Here is a 21633-nt window from a genome sequence, read left to right as displayed (position 1 = left end):
ATGTTGCCTAATTCTAAACAGCAAATAGAAAGACATAGAGCACACATGGCAGTTGGGTGTGGCATTTCATCGTTTTGTTGTGTTTCGATCAGACAACCTTGATGAATCTATCACCTGCTGGGCTTTCGAATTTTATGCAAAATGTTAGTGGGCGTCGACAAAATCTCAAAAAGCTGTTGGTAATAATGCTTAGATTGCTTTACATGTGAACTACTATATCTTTTATTTCGTGTATTTTGATGGATGTCGTTGTTTTAACCAATTTTACAATTGAACAAAGAACGATTGATACCACGTATTATGTATGATTTTATTTGACTGCCAAAGTAATCCCACTTTTGCTATTTGTATCTGTTTTTGCCATTACAATGCAAGAAAAAAAAAGAAAGAACGAAGACCACCACTAACGAGCAGTAGCGAGGCCAATTCGATCCAGGCCGAAATCATAAATTGAATAATATTTCCCGATGAACATATCACCGAGAATCCACAAAGGTCCGGACGGTGGTGGGATGTCTAGCTCAAGAAAACCCGAAATACAGGTACTGGTGTTCGTAGCCGGGTCATCCACCTTTGTTATTAAAAATTTAACTTAACCATTTCTTCTTTTTCGTGTCAAAACGTTAAAGATAAACGTTAAACCAGGGCATTCTTTACGTACCTTAAGAACGTAATCTTCCCCCTCCAGGGTGTAAGGCATTCCAGAAATGGTAATTGTAATAAGAGGTAGATATGGAATTCGAAGGCAACTTATCTGCGATATAAAAATGATTTTTAAAAAACTAAAACTATCCGCTGTTTTCTATTTAAAGACACACGTACGGCAGCCTCTCCGTTGATAATGGGAACTGCACCAATCAGCAAATTCAGAAGTCTTACTTCCTCCGATGGGCCAGCAATAACAGAAGTGCCCGTATCAGAAATCTACATTTTGTTGTAAATTACATGTAAATTACAAATTTTCTTATGTCCTGTTATAGATATGTACCATTTCGCATCCGCCAGTGCAAAAAGAATATTCAGGCATTCCGTCAATATCGAGACTGTAGGGTTGGCAAACAAGTTGCTTTACCACACGAAATTCAGATCATATTTTGATAAATTAATTTACCCGTCTGCGTGGAATTGCCAATAAGCTTTACGTGTCACCGGTAGGTAGTGAATTTCACCTTCATAATGCTCGGGATTTGATCCACCGAATACGATCTCACCTCCGTGTTCAGGATCGCTAGCATTTCTACCATATTCGTTTTCCCCCGGTTAGGCTGTGAAATTACGTCAACATTCACGTTTTTACCTGTTAATCCAAAATGAGAAGACAGGTTCTTCTACTAAACCCTGGGCTATCATGTTCTGGAACATCGGAACAACACCCTGGACGGCAATGCTTGGATACGCCATGCCCAATATGCCATCAAAATGGCCAGCGGCGAACACTACCCCTGGCTCGTGAACAGCCTCAGCAAAAGTTTGATCGATGACCTGAACTCCGGCTACACCAAGGATATCCGTCGATAGGAAACCATCCATCGCTCCAGTTCCATACTGTCAATAACCAAAGCTTTTTTTGCATCTGATGTCTGGAAAAGAAGAAAAACCTTTACCTGGATGCTAAACTCTGTTCCATTCGGCGTGTAGGTGGAGGACAGCGAAGAATTGTACTGATTGTGAACCTCTGAAAAAATCATAAATTTATTTAATGAATTTTAATTAATTATAGGGTGCAATCGTCTTACTGCAGGCAAGATTTTCTTCGGCACACTGGCTTGATGGAACCCATAAATTTGCCGATCCTGTGTCGAAAATGACGCTGAAATCTTGAGGTGGCGTTCCCAAAGTAATGGGACCAAAGTACTGGGCCTTTTACAACAATATAATGTGAGTGAAACTCGTCGTTGGAAATAATTTGGATGTTCCTGTACGTCTAAATAATTTCCTAAGTCTTCCGTTGTCAGGATTTTGCCGCTGTATCGTTTTCTTGTGCGTTCTATCGACCGTTCTACGGCATCCATCGAACTGCGTGCAGAAGGGTTTCGCTCTAACGGAATGCTTTTGGCGGACAACCCAAATGAACGGGATGATTAAGAGAAAATAGACTTTAGGGAAATGCTGCATTCGCTGTAATTAATTCTTACCTAATGAGCTTTGCTGCGGCGCCAAGTCCGATTAAAGCGAGTAAAACAAAAATCCTCATTCTTGTTAGAAATAAAGAAATTATTGTGGTATTCCGCGTCTAAGCAACGACTTTACTCGTCTGATGTTCAACGCCTGCAATCATTTTATTTTAACATTCGAATATATCTCTTTATCAGTTAGACTTTAACGGGTTTTTTTTATAGTTGTTGTTTTTTGTAAATGCGCATCGTCACAATGATTGCATTGCATCGACCTTGTTTGTATTTTTGATAGCTTTTCAAATACTCGCATTTTATTTAAACAGCTGAAAGTAAACAACATTTGCATTTATTTTGTACAATATGAGCCATTGATTGAGTAAAAGGAGTAGTTGGGCACACAGACAAGCTCGTCTAAAGGTAACATTCACGAATGTCATCCTGCAGTTAAAATGATACGACATATAGGAGGTTAAATGTAATATCAAATCTTGAAATCACAACCAATTTGTAAAGCTAATAAAGCTTTTGGCAGAAGACGGCAATTGAAGAGGAGAAGAGAAGAAACAAAAAAGAACAAGGGATTGGGTGTTTGTAGTTTATTGTTCCATTGCACTGGAATATAAGGTCAACAGGTATTTCAAATACAATTTCAACTGGTTAGGCGATGACGGAGGTAGCGAGACCGACACGGTTCTCACCAAAATCATAAATTGAATAAAACTTTCCAATAAAAACATCGCCCAAAATCCATAGAGGTCCAGTTGGTGGAGGGATATCCAATCCGATGAATCCGGACAGGCAGAAGGTTTCGTTAGTGTCGGGGTCGATGATCTAGATAAAAACGAACGTGAAAATTATTTTTAAAATTTTAGATAATAACTAATGAAAAAAACGTGAAATTGAAATTACTGGAATGATGTAATCAACGCCTTCCAAGACGAAAGGAATTCCTCCGATGGTGAAAGTCAATGGAGGCAAATTGGGGACAGTGGCGCAATCAACCTGAAAAAAAGTGGAAGGGGGGAGGGATTCGTTATAAATGAGTTCAGTTTATCTAAGAGAATGTAGTAAGAATATTTGCATACAATTCCTTCTCCTACGATGTTCACTTGAGCACCAATCAGTTTGTGGAATAGGGCAATCTCTTCAGAGGGTCCAGCAATCAGGGAAGTTCCGGTGTCGGAGATCTAAAATTAACAAACATTTAATGAATAAGACTAAATGAATGTATGCAATATTCGAAACTTACCATTTCACATCCGCCAACGCAGAAGGGATATTCGTCAAAGCCGTCAAGCAACACACTGCAATTTAGAAAAAAAATTTTGCACCGAGTAATTTAATGTTTTTAAAATCAGCCCGTATAGTTCGGCCTAAGACTGTTGGAGAGCTTTTCCTACCTATCAACGGCGAATTGCCAGTAGGCTTTGCGAGTGACGGGGATATAAGTTACTTCGCCGACGTAATGTTCAGGGTTGGAACCACCAAAAAAGATTTCGCCACCGAGCTCTGGGTTACTGAGGTTCCTGTTAACAATTTAAAAGTATATATGAATCCATTGCTCAATGTAAAACGAAAAAAAAAAAAAAATGAGAATTCCAACCTGTTGAGCCAGAAAGAGAAGACGGGTTGATCAACCAAACCCTGAGCGATCATGTTCTGGAACATGGGAACGACACCTTCGACTGAAATTCTTGGATAGGCCATGCCCAAGATGCCATCGAATTTGCCAGCTACAAAGACAACTCCGGGCTCTTCAACGGCTTCGGCAAATGTCTGATCGAATACCTGAGCTCCTGCGATACCCAAAATATCTGTCGACAGGAAACCAGTCATGGCGCCTGTTCCGTACTATAAACATTGTGTTTGGATTATCACTTCATTCTTAAATATTGAACGTAAACAAATTAATACCTGGATGCTGAAATCGGTACCGTTCGGTTTGTAAGTGGACGACAGCGAAGAGTTGTACTGATTGTGGTTCTCTATTTGTTGTTTTCAGAATCATATTTAACGTGATTTAATTTAGACATTTTAAAGATATCTTACTGCATGCCAAATTGGAATCTGCGCATTCGCTTGATGGTACCCACAAATTGGCAGATCCAGTGTCGAAGATGATATCGAAATTTTGAGGTGGTGTACCAAGAGTTATTGGTCCGTAATACTGAGCCTGTACGTTTAAAGCAATGGTTTAGTATTTTTGCATGCGTATTTTTGCACGCATAAATTCAATATAACATACATCTTGATAATTGGTGAGTGGCTCCTGTCCAACAGCCTTTCCACTGCCATATCGGCGTTGCATTTTCTCAATGGCAAGACCATGACCCTTCAGTGTTCTACGGGCGCTGGTCATCTGCTTCAATGGCACACTTTTCATAATAGAAATTTAGGAGAGAGAAAAGAAAGTTCAAAGTTTTGTGTTTTTTTTTATTTGAAATTGTTGAGTGTTTAATACATACCTAAGCCCTTTACCAGCCGCGGCAAACCCGACCACAGCTAGTAGTGCTAAAACGATAATGACCTTCATCCTTTTCTCTAAATTAAACGAACAAGTTTAGGAAAAACATTATGGGTTTATGAATTATTGGGATTTTTTTTCGCCCCATCATAATTACAAAGATGACTATGAAGAATTTTATTACGGAAAGATAGGCAATTTTACATTTCCCCGTATTTAATCAATCACGGTAGCGCTTAAGGTTCCGCATACACTTATTAAAAGCTAGTGGAATTACGGTGTTATAACGAAAAAATGTATTTCTAATAATTTCTGATAATTTGCATGTATAATGAAGGCAGGGAATAAAAAGAGAAGCCTATTTACCTGTCGGTGGCCAAAAGAGGATAGATTGGACTCAAAACGTCCTACAGAGCTTTATGATTTCGGTCATAAGGTGATAAGACCCAGCAACGTTTATAGATATCCATTCTTTCGATGCAGTATCTAGGAGACGTTTTTACCCGATGTAGGCTACGATAATAGAAGTGCGTAAAGTTCATCGTGAGTCGAAGCATAGGTTTTCTTTTTTCCAGACTCGACTGTCAGACCATATTTTTATCTGCCGTGTTTCACAAATGCGTTTATCAACACATTTTTAACTATGCCTTTTTGTTGATTTTTGGGATGTCAAACCGTCAAAAGCGATGATAAAAAGCCAATCTTGCATCCTACTGGCGTCACGATTTTTGTCCTCATCCTGTTTGTATTTTTTACAGTTCGCTTGTTTTCAAATCGAACAACAAACCTTTTGATTCAGAAATTTCAATGTTGTCCATTTTGGAGGCCAGAACGTTTCCTTCAGAGTGATCATGTTTGTATGTTTTTCACGATTCTGTAGATGAGGCACATGTAAGAGTTAACGTAGGGATTGATGGCACGCAATGATTGTAAGCCTTAAATAGATTAACAGTCATCTCGATTTATGAAAGGATGCACCAGTGTTAGAAGTCATTCACTTTTATGGTGCTCAGCTGTTACCTTAGGATTATACCTGATGTAGATCTGTAGATTAAAAACACGTTTATCAGGGTTGTTTGTTTTATTTTAGTCACAGCTGTCCACCCAATAAACAGAGGAAATAAACGTTTGTATTTAAGAAGGAATCCTTCGTTCAACACCATGGCGTTTCGTATCTGGGCTACATTTTCATCTCATCATTTGTCACAAAAGAAATTGCGACAAGGGATTGCAGAACTTAAATAATAGCTGTCCTAGTAATGAGCTTGAAATTGCTTGGTAGTCTGATCAATAATTTGTGTTCGTATCATTGCAAACTTCGTCCTCTGATCTGCCATACCTATTTGCGCTGACAAGCAGCGTTGAGTTCATAGGTCCGCCGGTTGCGTACTAAACGTCCTCTCACATGCTTGTTTTGCTTCCAAATCCAGATTACCAGGCAAATACTGACAGTTGGTTTCTCCCCCCACCAAACATATCGTTGTTTAAATGCTATCCCGAATCTACTTGATTGCGACTATACACTCGTCCACGACGATCCCATTTCAGTCCATCGCAATCTACATGCTGTTTCGTGCTACTAATAAACGCACCTGCGGCGAGTAGTAAAATAGAAGGTAACATCCAAAAAAAAAACATGAGGCTAATAAAAGTAAAAGTATAAATCGAAAACTAAAAAAAAGATGAAGGTTTTCCATGTCCATTTTTTTGTGATCTTTCTGTGAACGCGACGTCCATGACGAACGAATCATCAGACTATCCCTCAGGTGCAGCGACGTATTCATGGTCGTCGATGATAGACACAATACCATAGACTATACGTAACCTTCTAACATACAGACAGTGTCAAGAGCAAAAAAAGTTGTCTTCAACCGTTTACAACGTCTCGAGGATCGCCTTGAAAACGATGCATTTATGCCGATTTCTCCATGTTTTAAACGCCGCTCATTATTTTTGAGTCCGTCTTCAAGTAAATTTGAATATAGTCGTCGAGAAGAATCCGACCTTCTGTCTATAATTCAATTCAAGTCCTAGTTCTGTGAGGTTTTCTTTTTACGATTTCGCTTCGGTCGCCATTTCTGGCGATGAAATGTGAATGGAACTGACAGAGACCTCAAAATGAAGGTTGCGCTTCATAAGACAAGCATCAAATAATAATTGAACAAAAAAAAAAGAACTTCACAGAAAAAAGGGCACGATCATGCTGAATTAAAACATTCCCATCTAGAGCTGTGCCTTATAAAAGCTTTTAAGCCGAAGAGAAAGGCCGAAAATAAAAGGAATCACGAAAGATTGTAAAGTAGAGAACGAATGTAACGGATTTCAAATCTCCGACTTATTTCGTTCATTTTCTCGTTCGACTTTTTATGGTTTTCACTCCGCTCTTGCAAGTTTGCAGTGGATTTCCACGAACAATATGCGCCCATTTAATCCCCATGATTTTCATTTCGCAAGTGTTGTCGGGAATTAACGAAAAAAGGAGATCAATGATTTGAAATCCTTGGCTTCCAATGGAGCGTCCTCAATCCGTTCGTGACGTATCCAACTGAAAATTTGCAAACGAGGCAGGAACACGTCCCCAGCTTTAAAATTTGAAAGGAGGATAATCAAGCCTTTAAAACAAAAGAAAATTGCGGGCATGTAAAATTTTCTTGGGGAAATCTTCTTAGGAGGAGTTGGGTCATAATGAAATCAAAATAGACACGAAAGAGTTAGAATCAAAAAGCTAAAGGGATTTCTAACGCAATTGGAAATAAAGATACAGCCAATCTATACACGTATATACAAACACCGTGAAAAACCTAGCGGATGCTACGCAGCTCTTTTTGTTCTACACACAGCGATCGATACGTAAAAGACTCTCGCATCTGGGTAATCATCAAGCGTCGGACGACACTAAGCCAGTACACGTGGTCTAATGAAATTCTCCTTTATTTGTGCTCTCTCCTTCTAATATACTTATCATTTCTTTTCCCGTCTGCACGTCCCTTCGTTCTAGATTCGCCTACATTCTGTTTGAATTCAATTTTCACTATGGTCCATCGTTTAAACTATACACGCTCCCTCTAAAAAAAAGCATGTTGATGTCTAACATTCGGTTCTATTTGCACTCGAGCAGCGCTGTCTAATTCAGTATACAGACGGAACGATTCAATGTGAAAAGGCATCGCCATAGAAAGGGGCTTTGGTGTGTATGCAAGGGGATTTCATCTTGATAGCACATTTCTCTCTCTAGGCCAAATATTCTTTAGCACATTGACGGCATCTTGTATGCCTGATTGCAGACAAGCTGGCCAGCATCCATCTCCCTTTTCAGAGGGTATCAATTCCGTTTCATTCAACTTGTAAATGCCATCATCCGAATGAATTCATTTATGTTTTTTTTTGTAAGCAGAGACGGCCTTCGCATCTTCCCTAAATGGAAAGAGCCGACAGTCGTGTTTCAGGCTCTCAGCTGACCGGACCGCAAAGCCCCGACTCCGGCAAGTAGATCAGTAGCATCAGTAGTGCAGCTGTTAACAAATAGGTAACATGTGCCTATCCTTGTTGTATGAGACGCAATCAAAGCAGATGATCAAACGCTCTTTTTTCTTAGAGAAAAAAAAAAGGAGGACATTGAAAAATATCCTCTACCAGTTTGCCCGGCTCCGTTGGCTCAGGTTTTGATTGGAATGTTTGATGGGCTTCGAGTTCGAAACTCAGAAACCCTCCCCATTTATTATTTTTTTGTATTCATCCCTGTCTACATGGGATGCTCGGCGTTATGCACACCTAAACAACATATAAATGTAAAGTGTGTTTACGATACATTTCGATGATAAAACGAAAAATCTCCAGCTCGAGGAATGAAAAATAAATAGAAACATTTGACAGTCATAAACACGAGATGATACCCTTGAAACACGCTATGTAACACACAGAAAAATAAATATATTTGAATGTCCTTTTTGTTTGTATTCAACCCGCCTCGAAAAAAAAGAAATGTTTTCAACCCTATCGATAGATCAAAAACACCAGCCATCACCGAAACGAAGAGATGCACGGAGTATGTGAATGCCTGCGCGCGCTGAGGAAATGAAGTGCGGTCCGGGTTCATCACGTATTCCGTTTCGACTTTTTAGAGGGCGGGCAAATAAACTCAAGAAAGAAAAAAAAACCGTCTCTTGTGTGTGTTTTTTTCGAAGAGGGGTGGTTAGGAAGGTGACTAGAAATGAGAAAGAAAAGAGCTGATGGATTGACGGAGGGGGGATGGCTCTTATATTTTTGTGGGCTTGAAGAAGCTCGAAGAAAAAGAGAGTCAAGGAGACGAAGGGAGGAGGCAAGCAAAAAATATATCTAAAAAAAAAAGGAGGGGTTGGGTATATGACTGGACCGTGTGGCCCAGCCCGTCAGTGTAAGCTTCTATGCTCCAGTCGCACTAGCGCCGAGACGGTGTGCAGATGTACACAGACATCCATTTGAATCCGAGAACAAGTTGGAGGATGATGTCGTCGATGGTCAACGCCGCCCGAGTGGGCAAAGTTCTTTTGCTCTTGTTTCTCGTCCGTCCAGCTCAAAGCCTGGGTAGCTGCAAGGAGGCCGGTTTGTGCTGCACCGGACGGGACGCCAGTTGCGTCGTACAGAAAACACCGCAAAACGCCATCATCGAGGATCTGCGAGACACTCCGTGCTACTGCGATCACGCCTGTCTCAAGTTGAACGACTGCTGTCCCGATTACCGCCAGACATGCGGAGGTAAACACCCTCTTTCCATCATTCATTTTTTTCTCTTTTGTTCTATTGTTATTATTGTACAATTTCACGGACGTTGAGATCGAGGCCAACGACAGTAGCCAGAAAAATGGCAAAGAACGGAAATGTCGGTAGGAACATTGGAGGACGAAATGCGGTCGGTGGGAAATACAAAATCACACGGCAAGTCGTGTGCTGCCATAGGTGTGTAATTGGGTGCATCTAATAACGTCGATTTGGTTCGTCACGGTCTTCCGGCCATGGCCAAAGAAACATGACACGATAGCAAAAAAGCTTTATGACTGTTTAGTGGCGCTGTGTGTTGAGCACGATCATCGCAATCAGCGGACCAAAGAAAATCAATTTCGAAATCGATAATTAGTCGTTAAATGCGGGAAAAATTCTAAACGACCCGATAACTTTGAAAGGACTGACGTATTTCCATAGTTGACGGTGGCTGTTCAAACGTAAAGCTCCATGTTGAAAAGGAATGTGTAATTCGTTTAACACGAGTTGCTTTCCACTAGAAATCGTAATTCAATTAAAGTTGATGAGAAATTGAAAAACAACGTTTTACAGTTCGCTTCACAATCGTTTCTTTTATTCTATTTTCGTTTTTAAACGGTTGTCTTCAAAGGCCTGCCCAAAGCTTTTCGTTTCATCCATAAATCACCTGACATTTTTATTTCACTTGACCGACCTGAATTCCTTTTCTCCTTTTGTTTTTTTTTTTCATTTATTTTTTTTTCTATATGCCGACTCTCTTTTCTTTACCTAGATATACGCATAGATTTTTCAATTGTTTTTTCTCTTTTTTTCTTCCGAGAAGGGGGAATGTTGTCGCATCGGAATGTTGCTGTATCCTCGTTTGTACCTCCCCTCTCAGTTACCTTTCTCCCAGAATTGCCCCCTCGTCCAAAACTATGTACATATATTGGCAATTTTCATCCGTTCATGACGAAATTGCATTTGTAACGTAGTGGCATGTATACAGCAGCCATGTTTTCACCGTTGTTGCGGTTACCGGCGTATACATCATCCAATAACGGGGAGAATTGTTGTTCGATTCCCATCTAGTGATCTATTGGCTGTTCGTCCCTTTGAGGGTTTGTAGTATCAATGGCATTTTCTTTTTATATATTCGATCCCTCGCGTGTGTGTATCACTAAAACAGAAACCGGTTGCTGGAGCCCTTTTCGGATAGAGCGGAAAGATAAAGATGCGGAAGAAGAACGACCACGGTACAGGGGGGGAGGGGGTCGGTCCGTTGAAATCAACCCCCACCGAGAAAGATTTTTTTTTTTTCCTTGTTCTTGTGATTTGTTTTTTCTTATTTTCCTTACATAGCCTTTCTTTTTTTTTTTTACAAGCTTTTCTTCGCTCGTCAACTTGAATTTATTTCTTCTCCCCTCCGATGCTATGCGTAATATTTTCCCTATATCGTTCTCACGTCAACACTGAACCGTACCCTCCCTTCAGCATCGAAACACGTACGGCCAGTTGGAATAATAAGCGATTCAGATTTTTTAAACCTACTGGTTTTGGGGCCTTCCAGACGCGTTGCTGTAATTTGGGGAAGTTGCTCTTTATTTTCGTCAGTAGAAAATTAGAGGTTCTTTGGGTCTAACCAACTACAAGGAAAAAAAAAAACAAACGGATGTATAGGAGGGGCTGATCTCACAACTCGGGGCATTGATAAACACCCAACACAACTTTGCTTTTCTTGCTGGCCGCCTTTGCTCACACACGTTCGCCCCTGGAACTGCGGTGTTTTCCACATCTCCGTCGCCACTGGCGTATTTTCGGTCTTAATTTGATTCCTTCCCTCTTGCCACTTGTTTTCTTTTTTTTTCTTTCCCTTCAACAAGACCCTAATAAAAAAAATCTATAGTTTCTAAAAAAAAAAAACTTATCATTTCGTGAAATAGGTCAAACAAAGTTATAGTTCTCTAATGCAATTATTTCTATTCATTTGAAAATCATAGTGCAAGATTGCCAAGTATCAGAATGGGGACCATGGTCAGAATGCGACAACCAATGCGGTTCCGGCAGCCAAGAACGTACGCGAGTTATTGTGATGGAACCCAGCCGTGGCGGTAATCGATTCTTCATTCAGTCTCAAATCTTCTAATTGATTAGTATAGAGGAGGGTGGGCGCAATTGGAACACGCGGCAATTGAAACAAAAATTCTACCACTTAAAGTACGTAAGAGATTTGGTTTAAAAAATTTGAACTAACGGGAATTAGGGTTCTACATTTTTAGAAAAAATTGGAGGCTTTAGAATTTAAAAGTTTTCGAATTATCCCAGAAAATTGTTTTTTGGCTGTCCATTTGTTGTTTTTTTGCAGACAATTTTTTCGTTTTCACACTGAAAACGATGGAGAAAATCATTAAAAAAGGTCTCCAATCATTCGTCATTCATTAAGCTATAAGTTGATCACATTAATTTTTTTCTAGCTTAACTTTATCACCTATAAAAATTAAAACTCCGAGAAGACCCATGGTCGGAGCAATGGGAACACCTTGTTCCAATTGCGACCCTTCCGTATGCGCGTCTCCTTTACTGTAGTCTGGCAACGGTGTTCCCTACGCAGCGTATTAGCAGAGCTCTTTTTTCAATTATTGTTTATTTTGTGTTTTATTTCGTCTGCTGGGTGGCTGGCATTTATCGTCTGCCACAATGTTTTGTGCTTTTATTTACAACGTTGACGAAAGAAATTAAATTTTAAAAATTAAATTAAGGACATTAACAACAATTATGATGTAAGGCCGGACATGCAATATTCGATTATAAAAATTTGATCTCCATACTATTAACCGTTCTTTGGATTACTAACGGTGTTCAGAACCTAATTCAGAAAACTACTAAAATTAATTAAATAATATTTATTTACTATAGAAACTTATAAAACATCTTAAAAAATAAAGATTAAAATTCTCTATATTACTGTAAAAAATTCATCAAAATACGTATCCCAGATTCTGAGATATCGTCATTTTAGTTTTTTCGTAAAACCAGGAGCTCTCTTATGGGAAAACCCACGTTTCAACTGCCCAGATGCCCTGTTTCAATTGCCGAGTAGAATTGGCAATTGAAACAACTTGGGGTACCTCCGGTTTTTTACTCATAGCACACATTAAACTTTGCCGAACCCACCCAAAAAAAATACGGTTATGTAGCTGACATAACTGGCTACAAATCTATATATTTTTTACTTTACTTGGACGATTTTTGTAATCGTACGGAACAAAAATAAGTTTTGTGTTCCAACCACGCCCACCCTCCCCTACATTTTTATTTTCGGTTTTTAAACGGTAATATAAACAGGTAAGAGTTGTCCGCCGACGCTGCAGAAAAGAGGCTGCCAGGGCACGTCGCAGTGCGGGACCAACAAATCGACCCACCACAAAGCCGCTTTGAAAGGTAAACATCAAAAATAGGATCAATTGCTAGTTGATAGTACGGGAAAAAAGGAACGTCTACATGTAAGGCCAATATAACATCAGTAGCGAGAACGTGATGGTTGCTAAGCGAAGCTCAACATCATTTCTCGGCCCTCGTTATTTGCTTCCGCTCTCATCCGCCTCCTGTGTCGAGTACTGATCTTGTTTTGGAGTTTCGCTGATATACTTTAAATTATATTTTTTTTTTTTTTTTACAAAATATCGTAGAGTAAAGAGGAAGCTATTTCGGACAAAACGCGGGTCTGAATCACGATTCTCACGAGTACTAGAGAAAAGCAGTTGATCGATACAGCTAACAGGGTGCTCTCTTATCCCGACGAGATAATTGGGCGGAATGATGCGCTGGCGTTCAAGAGAACAATGATGACGTATATACCATGTGTGTGTGCCCAGACATAGGACAAGGTCTTACAATCTACAGCGCACCAGCCCTCGGTCTTTCTCGTTAAAACTATGATCCAAACAAACAAGAAAATGTCTCTGTAATTGTTGTAAATTTAGCACCACCCAGTATCTTTTAAAACCTTACTTTTTGTTTTTACTTTACAGTTTGAAGTATTTTAATTCAGTATTAGCTTGACTATGTATGGGATGCGCTGCGCTTTCTAACATTCTACTTGAGGACGATAGTAATTGGACTGGGAAGAATCGGATGCGCAGCGTTGCTGATGTCGCTCTTCATGTCAACGCTCTACTGCCCCTTTCGTTCCGGGCTGCATTGAGCAAAAAGGATTGGGCTGATGATCTACTAGCACAGCGTAGAGCCTTTCATCTATAGTGCATGATACAAAAGAATTCGCAGTCCAACGTGTCGACATTTATAAACTCGCCGGAAGAGTCACTATTTTTTTAGATGGTCCGCCTTTTTGTACCAAGTCCGTAGAAATGTGCGTGCCCAAAAGCCTACCGTCTATTGGCACAAAATGGAGACGAAAGTTAACGTTTTAATGATGAGGGTCATGGTCGCCTATACACGTAGGATAAAATGGGAAATAGCATTAGCTGCATAGCTGAGAAATGACGAAGCAATGACCTACTGACACAAACTCGGAATGCCCCTATGCACACCCTGGGTCGCAAAGGGCATCGTAAAAAAAAAAATAAAAATCCAGTTAGAATATATCACGAAAGTAGCCCAAAAGCGTACGGCCCTCGAGGCCTCCATTGGTTACAATTTTTATTGCCTATTCAAAAATGAATATGCCTGATGTCTATACAATATTTACAAGCCTTTTTTTTCGTTTCTGGCTATGGATGCCGAAGAAGGAGAAAGGCTATTGTGTACAGGGTGGTTATTTGGGTACGATGATAAAATTTAAATTTGATAAGAAATCCCCCTCGAAAAAAAGAGAAAGATCATTTCCAATTCTCAATTTCATTATCTACGTCTTTTGTCAGATTGTTCCTTTGCAGTTGATCAAAGATAAAAAAAAAAAAAGTCTCCTCCATTGTATATCTAACAATGAAAAGCTCATAGCGCCCGATTGATATATAAGAAATTATCATTCGATCAAGGAAGTAAATAAAGAAAAGAATTCCCCGTCTTTTGTCGTATCTATCTCCTTTTCTTATCAAATTATAGTCTGAATAATAAATTCCAATTGGAATTATATGACTTTAGATTTTCTGTAAACAACGTCTAAAAGTTTTCCGTTTTCTCTTCAGTCAGGATGTTGTCTCTGTTGTTTACAGCAAAGAAAACCAGCAGGTGAACTCCCAACTTTTTTTTTCTAGCGATCTCCCGCAGTCTCCGACGAGTCGCTTCTCTCAACTTGTCGGGTAATATCCACATGTAACCTTTTAGAAAGGGTTGCGCAGTGGGACAACTCCATCCATCACAACTTTTCAACGCATTTCCGCGTTCCTTCAACTTACTACATTTGTATCTACTCTTTACTCGTATGGATTGCTATGTAATACGCAGGGAAAACAGACGTTAATACCTACACGAAATGACACATTCGTGCCAGTGTTGTTCTACACAGGTAATTTAATTGCAGCACGAGAGCATCAGCCCTCGCTGCAGGTGTGTTATTATGTAGGCCTACAGTTATCGGGATTATGCGCGCATTTTTTTATGGCTGGTAAACACGCGATTTCATGGAATGCGATATTGTCCATGAAGTTTGTGTTATTTCTTCCACCATTCAACTATCCTCTTCTTTTGTGTTTAGCTATTTTTTGTTTTGTTTTGGTAAGTTAATATATTCGGCTCTGACGGATGCACTGTCATAGCTGAAAACAATGCGCCAACGTTGGGCAAGAAGAAAACGTGAGGAAGTATAGCGTTCCAGTTTATGTTACCAAACACACAATATACCTTGCATTATGGACACATGGTGGGGTCGGAAAAGAAAGGGAGTTTAGGGTCAGCACAGTTAACAATTTACGCTCTGTGGATGTATTTCTCGAAACATATTACTCCATGTCTTTGTATTGTTACTAACTTCTGTATTCTCATCACGAACAGAGATGGCCATGCTGCTGCCAGCTTCGTTTGGTGCCAGTCGTCGGATGAACGATAGCCACGACATCCGCAAGAATCTGCGTTTCCGCAACGCCGAGTTAGCCCAGGAGCATTCGGAAGACTCCACCAATGAGTGAGGCACCAAATGTGTTAAGAGAACTATTTTTCTGTGCAAAACGATTAGCTATACAACATATATGCATATTTACGACATGCTAAATTATCCATAAAATCAAACGGTCTCTGATGCATTATTCAGTTACTGCGTGACTTTCGAGCTCACCAAAGTGTCCAAGGCCTGCCATAAAGAGAAAGTCTTCAGCACTCTTCACGACGGTAATTTCAATTAATGTTGCTATCCTATAAGAACCATAGAAATGTAAATTTCATTTTTTTTTATCTGGCTTGTTATTGATTTGGATGCTGTGCAGGTGGCGTCGTTTGCGTCCGATGCGAACACAGGGCTACACGTGACTACCTGGGCGGTCGTTGCGGTGGTCACGGCGTGCCAGGTAGAATTACCCGATGGACTTCATTAACCAACGTTGAATGCCATGGCAAATGGCTCCGACGTCCGGATGAATCGCAGGAGGTTTCCAGTTCAGCTTGTTCGTGCACCGAAGACGCCCTTTTAATTTTCGTTTAGCTCAAAAACATGAAAAAGAAAGGGATCATCGCATAAAAACGAAAAGATTTTAATCATTTTTTTTATAACAAAAATCTTCTTAAATTTGTTACGCTACCACATTAATTATTTCTCAATTTTTTTGTTCGAACGTACAATCTTCGTCTTTTTGTTTTTACTAACGATGTTTGACTGTCAGAGTGGCTTAAAGGAAAGATAAAGTAAAACAAGTTACTGTCAACCCACCCATCCGAGTTTGATGTGAGTGTGAAAATACACAGAAAGGGACATTTCCATAGAAACGGCCATGTCACCTCATCATTTTTACTAGTCTATCTACAGAGTGGACATGGTCGAAACGATTTGTAGATCTCTATACCTGAACCTCCCGAAACACGTCGATAGCCATCGGACTTGTATTAATATTTGTCAAGAGTTCATCCAAGTCAGCCGTCAAGTACGATCCGATAGCTAAGGCAGATGGAATCAGATTGTGTTGGCATCGTAAAGAAATGTTGCTGAGGTCGACTAAGTTTCTGTCCGATTCGTTACCTTCGATAAGAAGACAGGATCCACGATATCCTCCGTTAAGAGCGCAGCCAAGCCTGCTCGCTTAAATATGCATTCTGCACACCTCTGACTGCATAATTAATAGATGCCAGGCATGAGACCATAGAAGACACGCTTATCTTCCTTAAAGGCCTGCTTGTTTTCTTTATACGCCCGAACTTTTCTTGTAGCCATCCGATTTCTTGATGTATAATGCATTTTCTAACTGCATATACTGCTAGCATCTACATAACTTGACGTTTTCTAACCTTTTATCAGCATGGGTGGAGATTCTGCTATCCTACATCTGAGGCTACTTTGTTTTTTTAAGTTATAAATAACGTAAACAGTGTTTGTCTTGCTTCTTCATGAAGGTAACGTGCCCTTTTCTTTTATGTCCAAAACACTGTAATTTTATTCATCTGAAACAATTTAGGCAAAATAAGTATAGAACAATGGTTTTGTTGCATTAAACGATGCATACAGCGCTTAGCTAAAGCTTTACACGCTTCTCGGTATGCTATGCATTGTCAATATTTCTCACATCTTTCAGTCAATCAGAGATTGAGCTTAAGAACTTTTTTCCCGCTCATTGAACTTTGCGATTTTTGAATTTGCAAATCGCGATTGGAATGCATGGCATGGTATACTATGAAGAAGAAAAAAGCTTCTGACTAGAAAAACTTTGGCCCGATGTGGTCAATGTTGTGGGTAAAGTCCAATTTGTCCTTACCTTCTTTATTGCTCTATATATGTTGATTGAAATTCAAGGGTACAAAAACGGGTAACCGTTAGAACAAGTACTTCCGTCAGTACGAGACTCGAATGCAATGCGGACGCTATTAATTCCCAACAAAGTCGAAATAGACAACGTGCGGTTGGAGGAGAACAAGAATCGTATCTTCGGCTCCCTTTTTTCAGCCATGGAAAAGCATCTCATTTAAAACTGAAAAGGGAAAGATCGACATTCAGCTCAGACGTCCAGGTGGTATCTCATAAAAGCCATCATAGGCGAACCAAAAAGCATAGTCTATGGACCGATCATTGATGGTATCTTCGATGGCAAAATCCATAGCCAAGATGGCGTCCTCTACGTCGAAAAGGCAATCACATACTTTGCTGACAATAGCACAACCGCCAAATCTCATCGTTACAATTCATATCGCTCTTTCATCTACAAGAAAGTGCACGTCGTCGACCTACGAAGGCATCTAACCTAAATATCCAACGTGCAAAAAGGGGGGTCTTGTTGATTTCGTAGGTTTTCTCGACAATTGCTCCGTGCTGAATGTCGTCCATCCAGGCGGCCACTCCATCGGTCACACCGCAACCGTCCACTTGTCCTATAAATCACATAAGGAAGGACGGAAAAGGAAACGTGAAAAATTCCATTTGGGTTTAGATAATCAGTAGGAAAAGAGACACATGCCAAATGTAGCCAAATACCTGTGCGATGTTCTTCATACCGATCGAGGACGTGCACTTCATTGTAGATGATAGATCGAAATGAATTGCGACGATGAAATTTGGCAGTCCTGCTGTTGCCAGCAAAGTATTTGATTGCCTTTTCAACGTAGAGGACGCCATCTTCGCTATGGATGTCGCCATCGAAGATACCATCAATGATCACTCCACAGACCATGCTCTTTGGTTTGCCTATGAGAACCGTATGGAAAAGACCATTAGTGAGTGAACTAGTGCTACAAGATTTGTGGTTCTCACCTTGGAGGTGTCTTCGTAGAGATGCGAGGTATCGACGTCCAGCGGATGGCTTTTATGAGATACAAATTGGACGCCAGAACTGAACGTCTATGTGTCCCTTTTCTGTTTTAAAATGAAAATGTTTTCCGTGGTTGCGAAAACGGAGCCGAAGATATGATTCTTCTTCTCTGCCGACCGCACTTTGTCTATTTCGATTCTGTTGGGCAACAATGGCGTCCGCAATATAGTCGAGAGTTTCGTAGTGTAAGACGTACTCGTTCAACCGGTTTACGCGTTCTTGTACCTTGAATTTCAATCTACATACAAAGAGCATTGACTGTAAGGATTGCCTGTTCGAGGCCAATTAAAGCCTACAAGGAGAAGCCGATGATGGATCGATCTTACTGATGACTTAGATTGCGAGGTGTACGATCAGATGAATGTACACTACTAAAACTAAAGGATGCATGGTTTTCACCGGTGGCTTGCTTGAACAATCCAAAGGCAGTTGGAGAACAGAAACAACAGTTTATTTAAAGATGAAATGAGCCGGAAGGGCGAGTAGTATAGCCAACTGGGTTTCAAGTCACAGTTATACTGCACCGGAGTAAAATCATAATTCACTAATGATTCTGTCTTTATCCTAATGGCCATAATAAATCACCTGCATGATATTTCCACCACCAACATAACGGCACAGTACTTTTACGACCCAACACTCCTCTCTACCCCTTGCCTACTGCATTACTGAAAACAGCTTTTGTTCTGTACACGTTCGAAACGTTCAACGTTCGAAACGTTTCAAAACGTTTAAAAAGCTTTCAAAACAGAATAGGGCAATACCTCATTCCGTTGCCAGATTCACAATGCTTGAACAAATTTAGTAACATTTTAATGGAAAAACAATAAATAATCATTAATTATCTAATTTTTTTGTGCTTTCGTAAACAAATATATTTTGAATATAAATTCTATGCCCTTGCCATCATTCGATTCTACCTACAAAAGAATATGCGATCAGGCAACAAAGCATTTTAGCAGAAGGTGTCTTCGTTTGATTTTCATTTCGTGATTATTGGTTAGCTTGGTTTGAAGTGAATAAAGCGATTAAAGTGAAAAGCAAAAGAAAGAACCAAACACAAGAACATAATCAACCATTCTTTAACGTGAAGCTTTCCCGTACCTTTTACACCGTCAAAGCAAAACACTAAACCAAAAATGGGAAAACGACAACATCAGAAAGATAAAATGTATATTTATTTGTTTACACAGTGTACCAAAATTCAAATAATATAGATTCATTAAACTTATAGGTACTTGACAAGTACAGAATGGAGCACATTGTATGGAGGAAAGAAACCTGTCAATCCTAATAGTGCCAGTGCTTCTTTTCGCCGCCTTCCATTTGACCATTGTGCTTTGTCACTTCAGCTCTTTGAAAATCCCCTTTGTGACACTGAAGGTCATGTTTTTGATCTTCTTGCTATAGTTCCTTACCTGAAGAAATACAAAACCAATCCAGTAACAGGAAAAGTAAGCATTCAATGTAGCATACAGCTCTTATATATATTTTTTTACTTAAAGTCTTACCCATTGCAAAAACAATGTATTCAAAAATGTTTTCTTTTCTCATCAGCCATTAGAAAGCAAGCATCTTCTTAAACTGAATTACCATAAAAATGCAGAAGGAGCCTACCATTGCCCAGTATTGTTCAAACAGTTTACTGACAAATCACATATTGTGGCCATCAGAACAACTGGCAATGTTTTTTCTTATGAAGCGGTAGAGCAGCTTAATTTGAAACCTAAGAACTTCAAAGAGTTGTTGACAGATGAGCCTTTCACTCGTCAAGACATAATTACCCTTCAAGACCCATCCCATCTAGAAAAGTTTAATATTGCAAATTTTCATCATGTAAAAAATGATCAGAAAATTGAAGATGAAGGTATTTTTCCTCCTGTACATACCATAGGAGCATATAAGTTTAATCAGTTGTAATATGGCATTATTTTAAAAGAACTTATACGGGCAAAAACCGACCCTGCCGCGCGCCTCAAATACATTAACGCTGAAACGAAGGGAGTTCTAGAGCAACTAGAAAAAGACTATACGGCCCCGGAAGAGACCGTAGTCGTAAAAAAAGTGGCAGATTCCATTAATGCGGTAACTCATTCATCTGTATTATTACAGTTAAATTTCGTTGTTCATTTGTCACGCTCTTTGTCTATTTACTTCTTTTTATTTGGGTATGTCAGGCTCACTATTCCACTGGTGCCGTTGCTGCCGGTTTTACGTCTACGGTCATGATGCCAGAAACTACCCATGAACCAGCGATTCTTGACGAAAACATTGTTCGATATCAACGTATTAAGAAAAAAGGTTAGATACCTGTTTTTTTTTTTCTGAACCGTCATATTTCTTGTATCGATGTTCTTTAGGTTATGTTAGATTGGCCACCAATCTTGGACCCGTGAACCTGGAATTGCATTGTGACATGGTTCCAAAAACGTGTGAGAATTTCGTAAACTTGTGCAAGAAAGGCTACTACAATAATACGAAGTTCCATAGATCGATCAAGCATTTTATGGTAACGAATGTAATGCAGTGTGTTTTTCGGAGGTTTATAAACTGTTACAAAGATTCAAGGAGGTGATCCTACTGGTACCGGTACTGGTGGTGAGTCTTGCTGGGGAGGATCATTTGAAGACGAATTCAAGCCGAACCTATCTCATACCGGCCGGGGTATTTTATCCATGGCCAATTCAGGAACCAACACCAATAAATCTCAGTTGTAAGTACGAATGCTTGGCTTATAACATTTTCACACGGAAATCACAAATAAAACTGGCTCTTTCAATCGGCAGTTTCATTACGTATCGATCCTGTAAACATCTCGATGGGAAGCACACCATATTCGGCCGCGTCGTTGGTGGAATGGAAACCCTAAGTGCTATGGAACGCATAGGCACAGACAACAAAGACCGGCCCGTAGAAGATATCTTAATTGAATCTGCACAGATATTCACTGATCCGTATGCCGAAGTAGATGAAAAGGTAAAGAAATAAAGTAAGTTCAATTAAGTTCTAACATTGAGCTAACTATGTGCGCTTGTTTTCAGTTGGTGGTTGAAAGGGCCGCGGCACTAGAAGCAGCTGAAAAGCAGTTAAAGGAAGCTAAGGCCTCTATTCCTAAAGCCGAACTAAAGGCTTTCAAACAATCTGGTGTAGGAAAATATATCAATCCAAAAGTTTTCAACAAGTATATTTGTATATACTCATATTTACCGGGAACATTGTTAGACGTTCTTCTTTATTTTGCAGGCCCGGCGATGCGGTAGGAGCTGATTCCAGTAACAGCTCTCAACCGAAAAAAGCTAAAACATCTGCTAGCTATTCATTCGGAAATTTTAGCAGTTGGTAATCTTCAGATGAGCTTGATAGTACTATTACTGATTGCACATTGTTTTCTTTAAATAAACGATATTTCAAACACATTCATACGAATATTTTT

The 21633-nt window shown here is 39.7% G+C and overlaps 4 protein-coding genes and 1 long non-coding RNA gene across 5 annotated transcripts in view; 2 read left to right on the top strand and 3 right to left on the bottom strand.

Moving 5' to 3' along the window:
• Positions 1–216: 216 nt before the first annotated feature.
• LOC130695491 (lysosomal aspartic protease-like) overlaps positions 217–21633 on the bottom strand; it is a 101378-nt gene continuing 79961 nt past the window's right edge. Inside the window, exons 2-11 of the mRNA XM_057518633.1 lie at positions 2136–2214; positions 1923–2049; positions 1737–1860; positions 1605–1675; positions 1298–1545; positions 1112–1237; positions 989–1043; positions 823–924; positions 662–754; positions 217–571 (exon numbers count right to left, since the gene is read on the bottom strand). Of these exons, the coding sequence (XP_057374616.1) occupies positions 404–571; positions 662–754; positions 823–924; positions 989–1043; positions 1112–1237; positions 1298–1545; positions 1605–1675; positions 1737–1860; positions 1923–2049; positions 2136–2194 (1173 nt within the window). The 5' untranslated portion in view covers positions 2195–2214 and the 3' untranslated portion in view covers positions 217–403. The remainder of the gene's footprint in view (positions 572–661; positions 755–822; positions 925–988; positions 1044–1111; positions 1238–1297; positions 1546–1604; positions 1676–1736; positions 1861–1922; positions 2050–2135; positions 2215–21633) is intronic.
• Positions 2699–4690, bottom strand: LOC130695481 (lysosomal aspartic protease-like). The gene is made up of 10 exons (XM_057518619.2): positions 4583–4690; positions 4363–4492; positions 4167–4290; positions 4032–4102; positions 3721–3968; positions 3518–3643; positions 3367–3421; positions 3203–3304; positions 3027–3119; positions 2699–2948 (listed from the first exon to the last, which is right to left on the bottom strand). Exons 1-10 carry the CDS (start codon positions 4648–4650, stop codon positions 2775–2777), a joined length of 1191 nt encoding a protein of 396 aa, XP_057374602.1. The 5' UTR covers positions 4651–4690; the 3' UTR covers positions 2699–2774.
• On the top strand, positions 8974–16177 carry LOC130695575 (somatomedin-B and thrombospondin type-1 domain-containing protein-like). Its single transcript, XM_057518739.1, has 6 exons — positions 8974–9315; positions 11298–11408; positions 12643–12738; positions 15250–15379; positions 15506–15582; positions 15678–16177. The coding sequence occupies exons 1-6, from the start codon at positions 9021–9023 to the stop codon at positions 15890–15892; spliced, it is 924 nt and encodes a 307-aa protein (XP_057374722.1). The 5' UTR covers positions 8974–9020; the 3' UTR covers positions 15893–16177.
• LOC132088102 (uncharacterized) lies at positions 16913–18856 on the bottom strand. Its single transcript, XR_009421327.1, has 3 exons — positions 18143–18856; positions 17867–18076; positions 16913–17763 (listed from the first exon to the last, which is right to left on the bottom strand). It is a non-coding gene; the product is annotated as an uncharacterized LOC132088102 (long non-coding RNA).
• On the top strand, positions 19206–21616 carry LOC130695702 (RING-type E3 ubiquitin-protein ligase PPIL2-like). Its single transcript, XM_057518842.2, has 10 exons — positions 19206–19371; positions 19435–19654; positions 19758–20067; positions 20140–20285; positions 20378–20501; positions 20561–20709; positions 20762–20913; positions 20987–21176; positions 21242–21381; positions 21444–21616. Exons 1-10 carry the CDS (start codon positions 19340–19342, stop codon positions 21541–21543), a joined length of 1563 nt encoding a protein of 520 aa, XP_057374825.1. The 5' UTR covers positions 19206–19339; the 3' UTR covers positions 21544–21616.

This window comes from Daphnia carinata, chromosome 1 (genome assembly GCF_022539665.2).
Source record: "Daphnia carinata strain CSIRO-1 chromosome 1, CSIRO_AGI_Dcar_HiC_V3, whole genome shotgun sequence".
NCBI classification, from domain to species: Eukaryota; Metazoa; Arthropoda; class Branchiopoda; order Diplostraca; family Daphniidae; genus Daphnia; species Daphnia carinata.
Note: the sequence above shows the minus strand (reverse complement) of the source record. Positions and strands in the feature narration are given on the sequence as shown.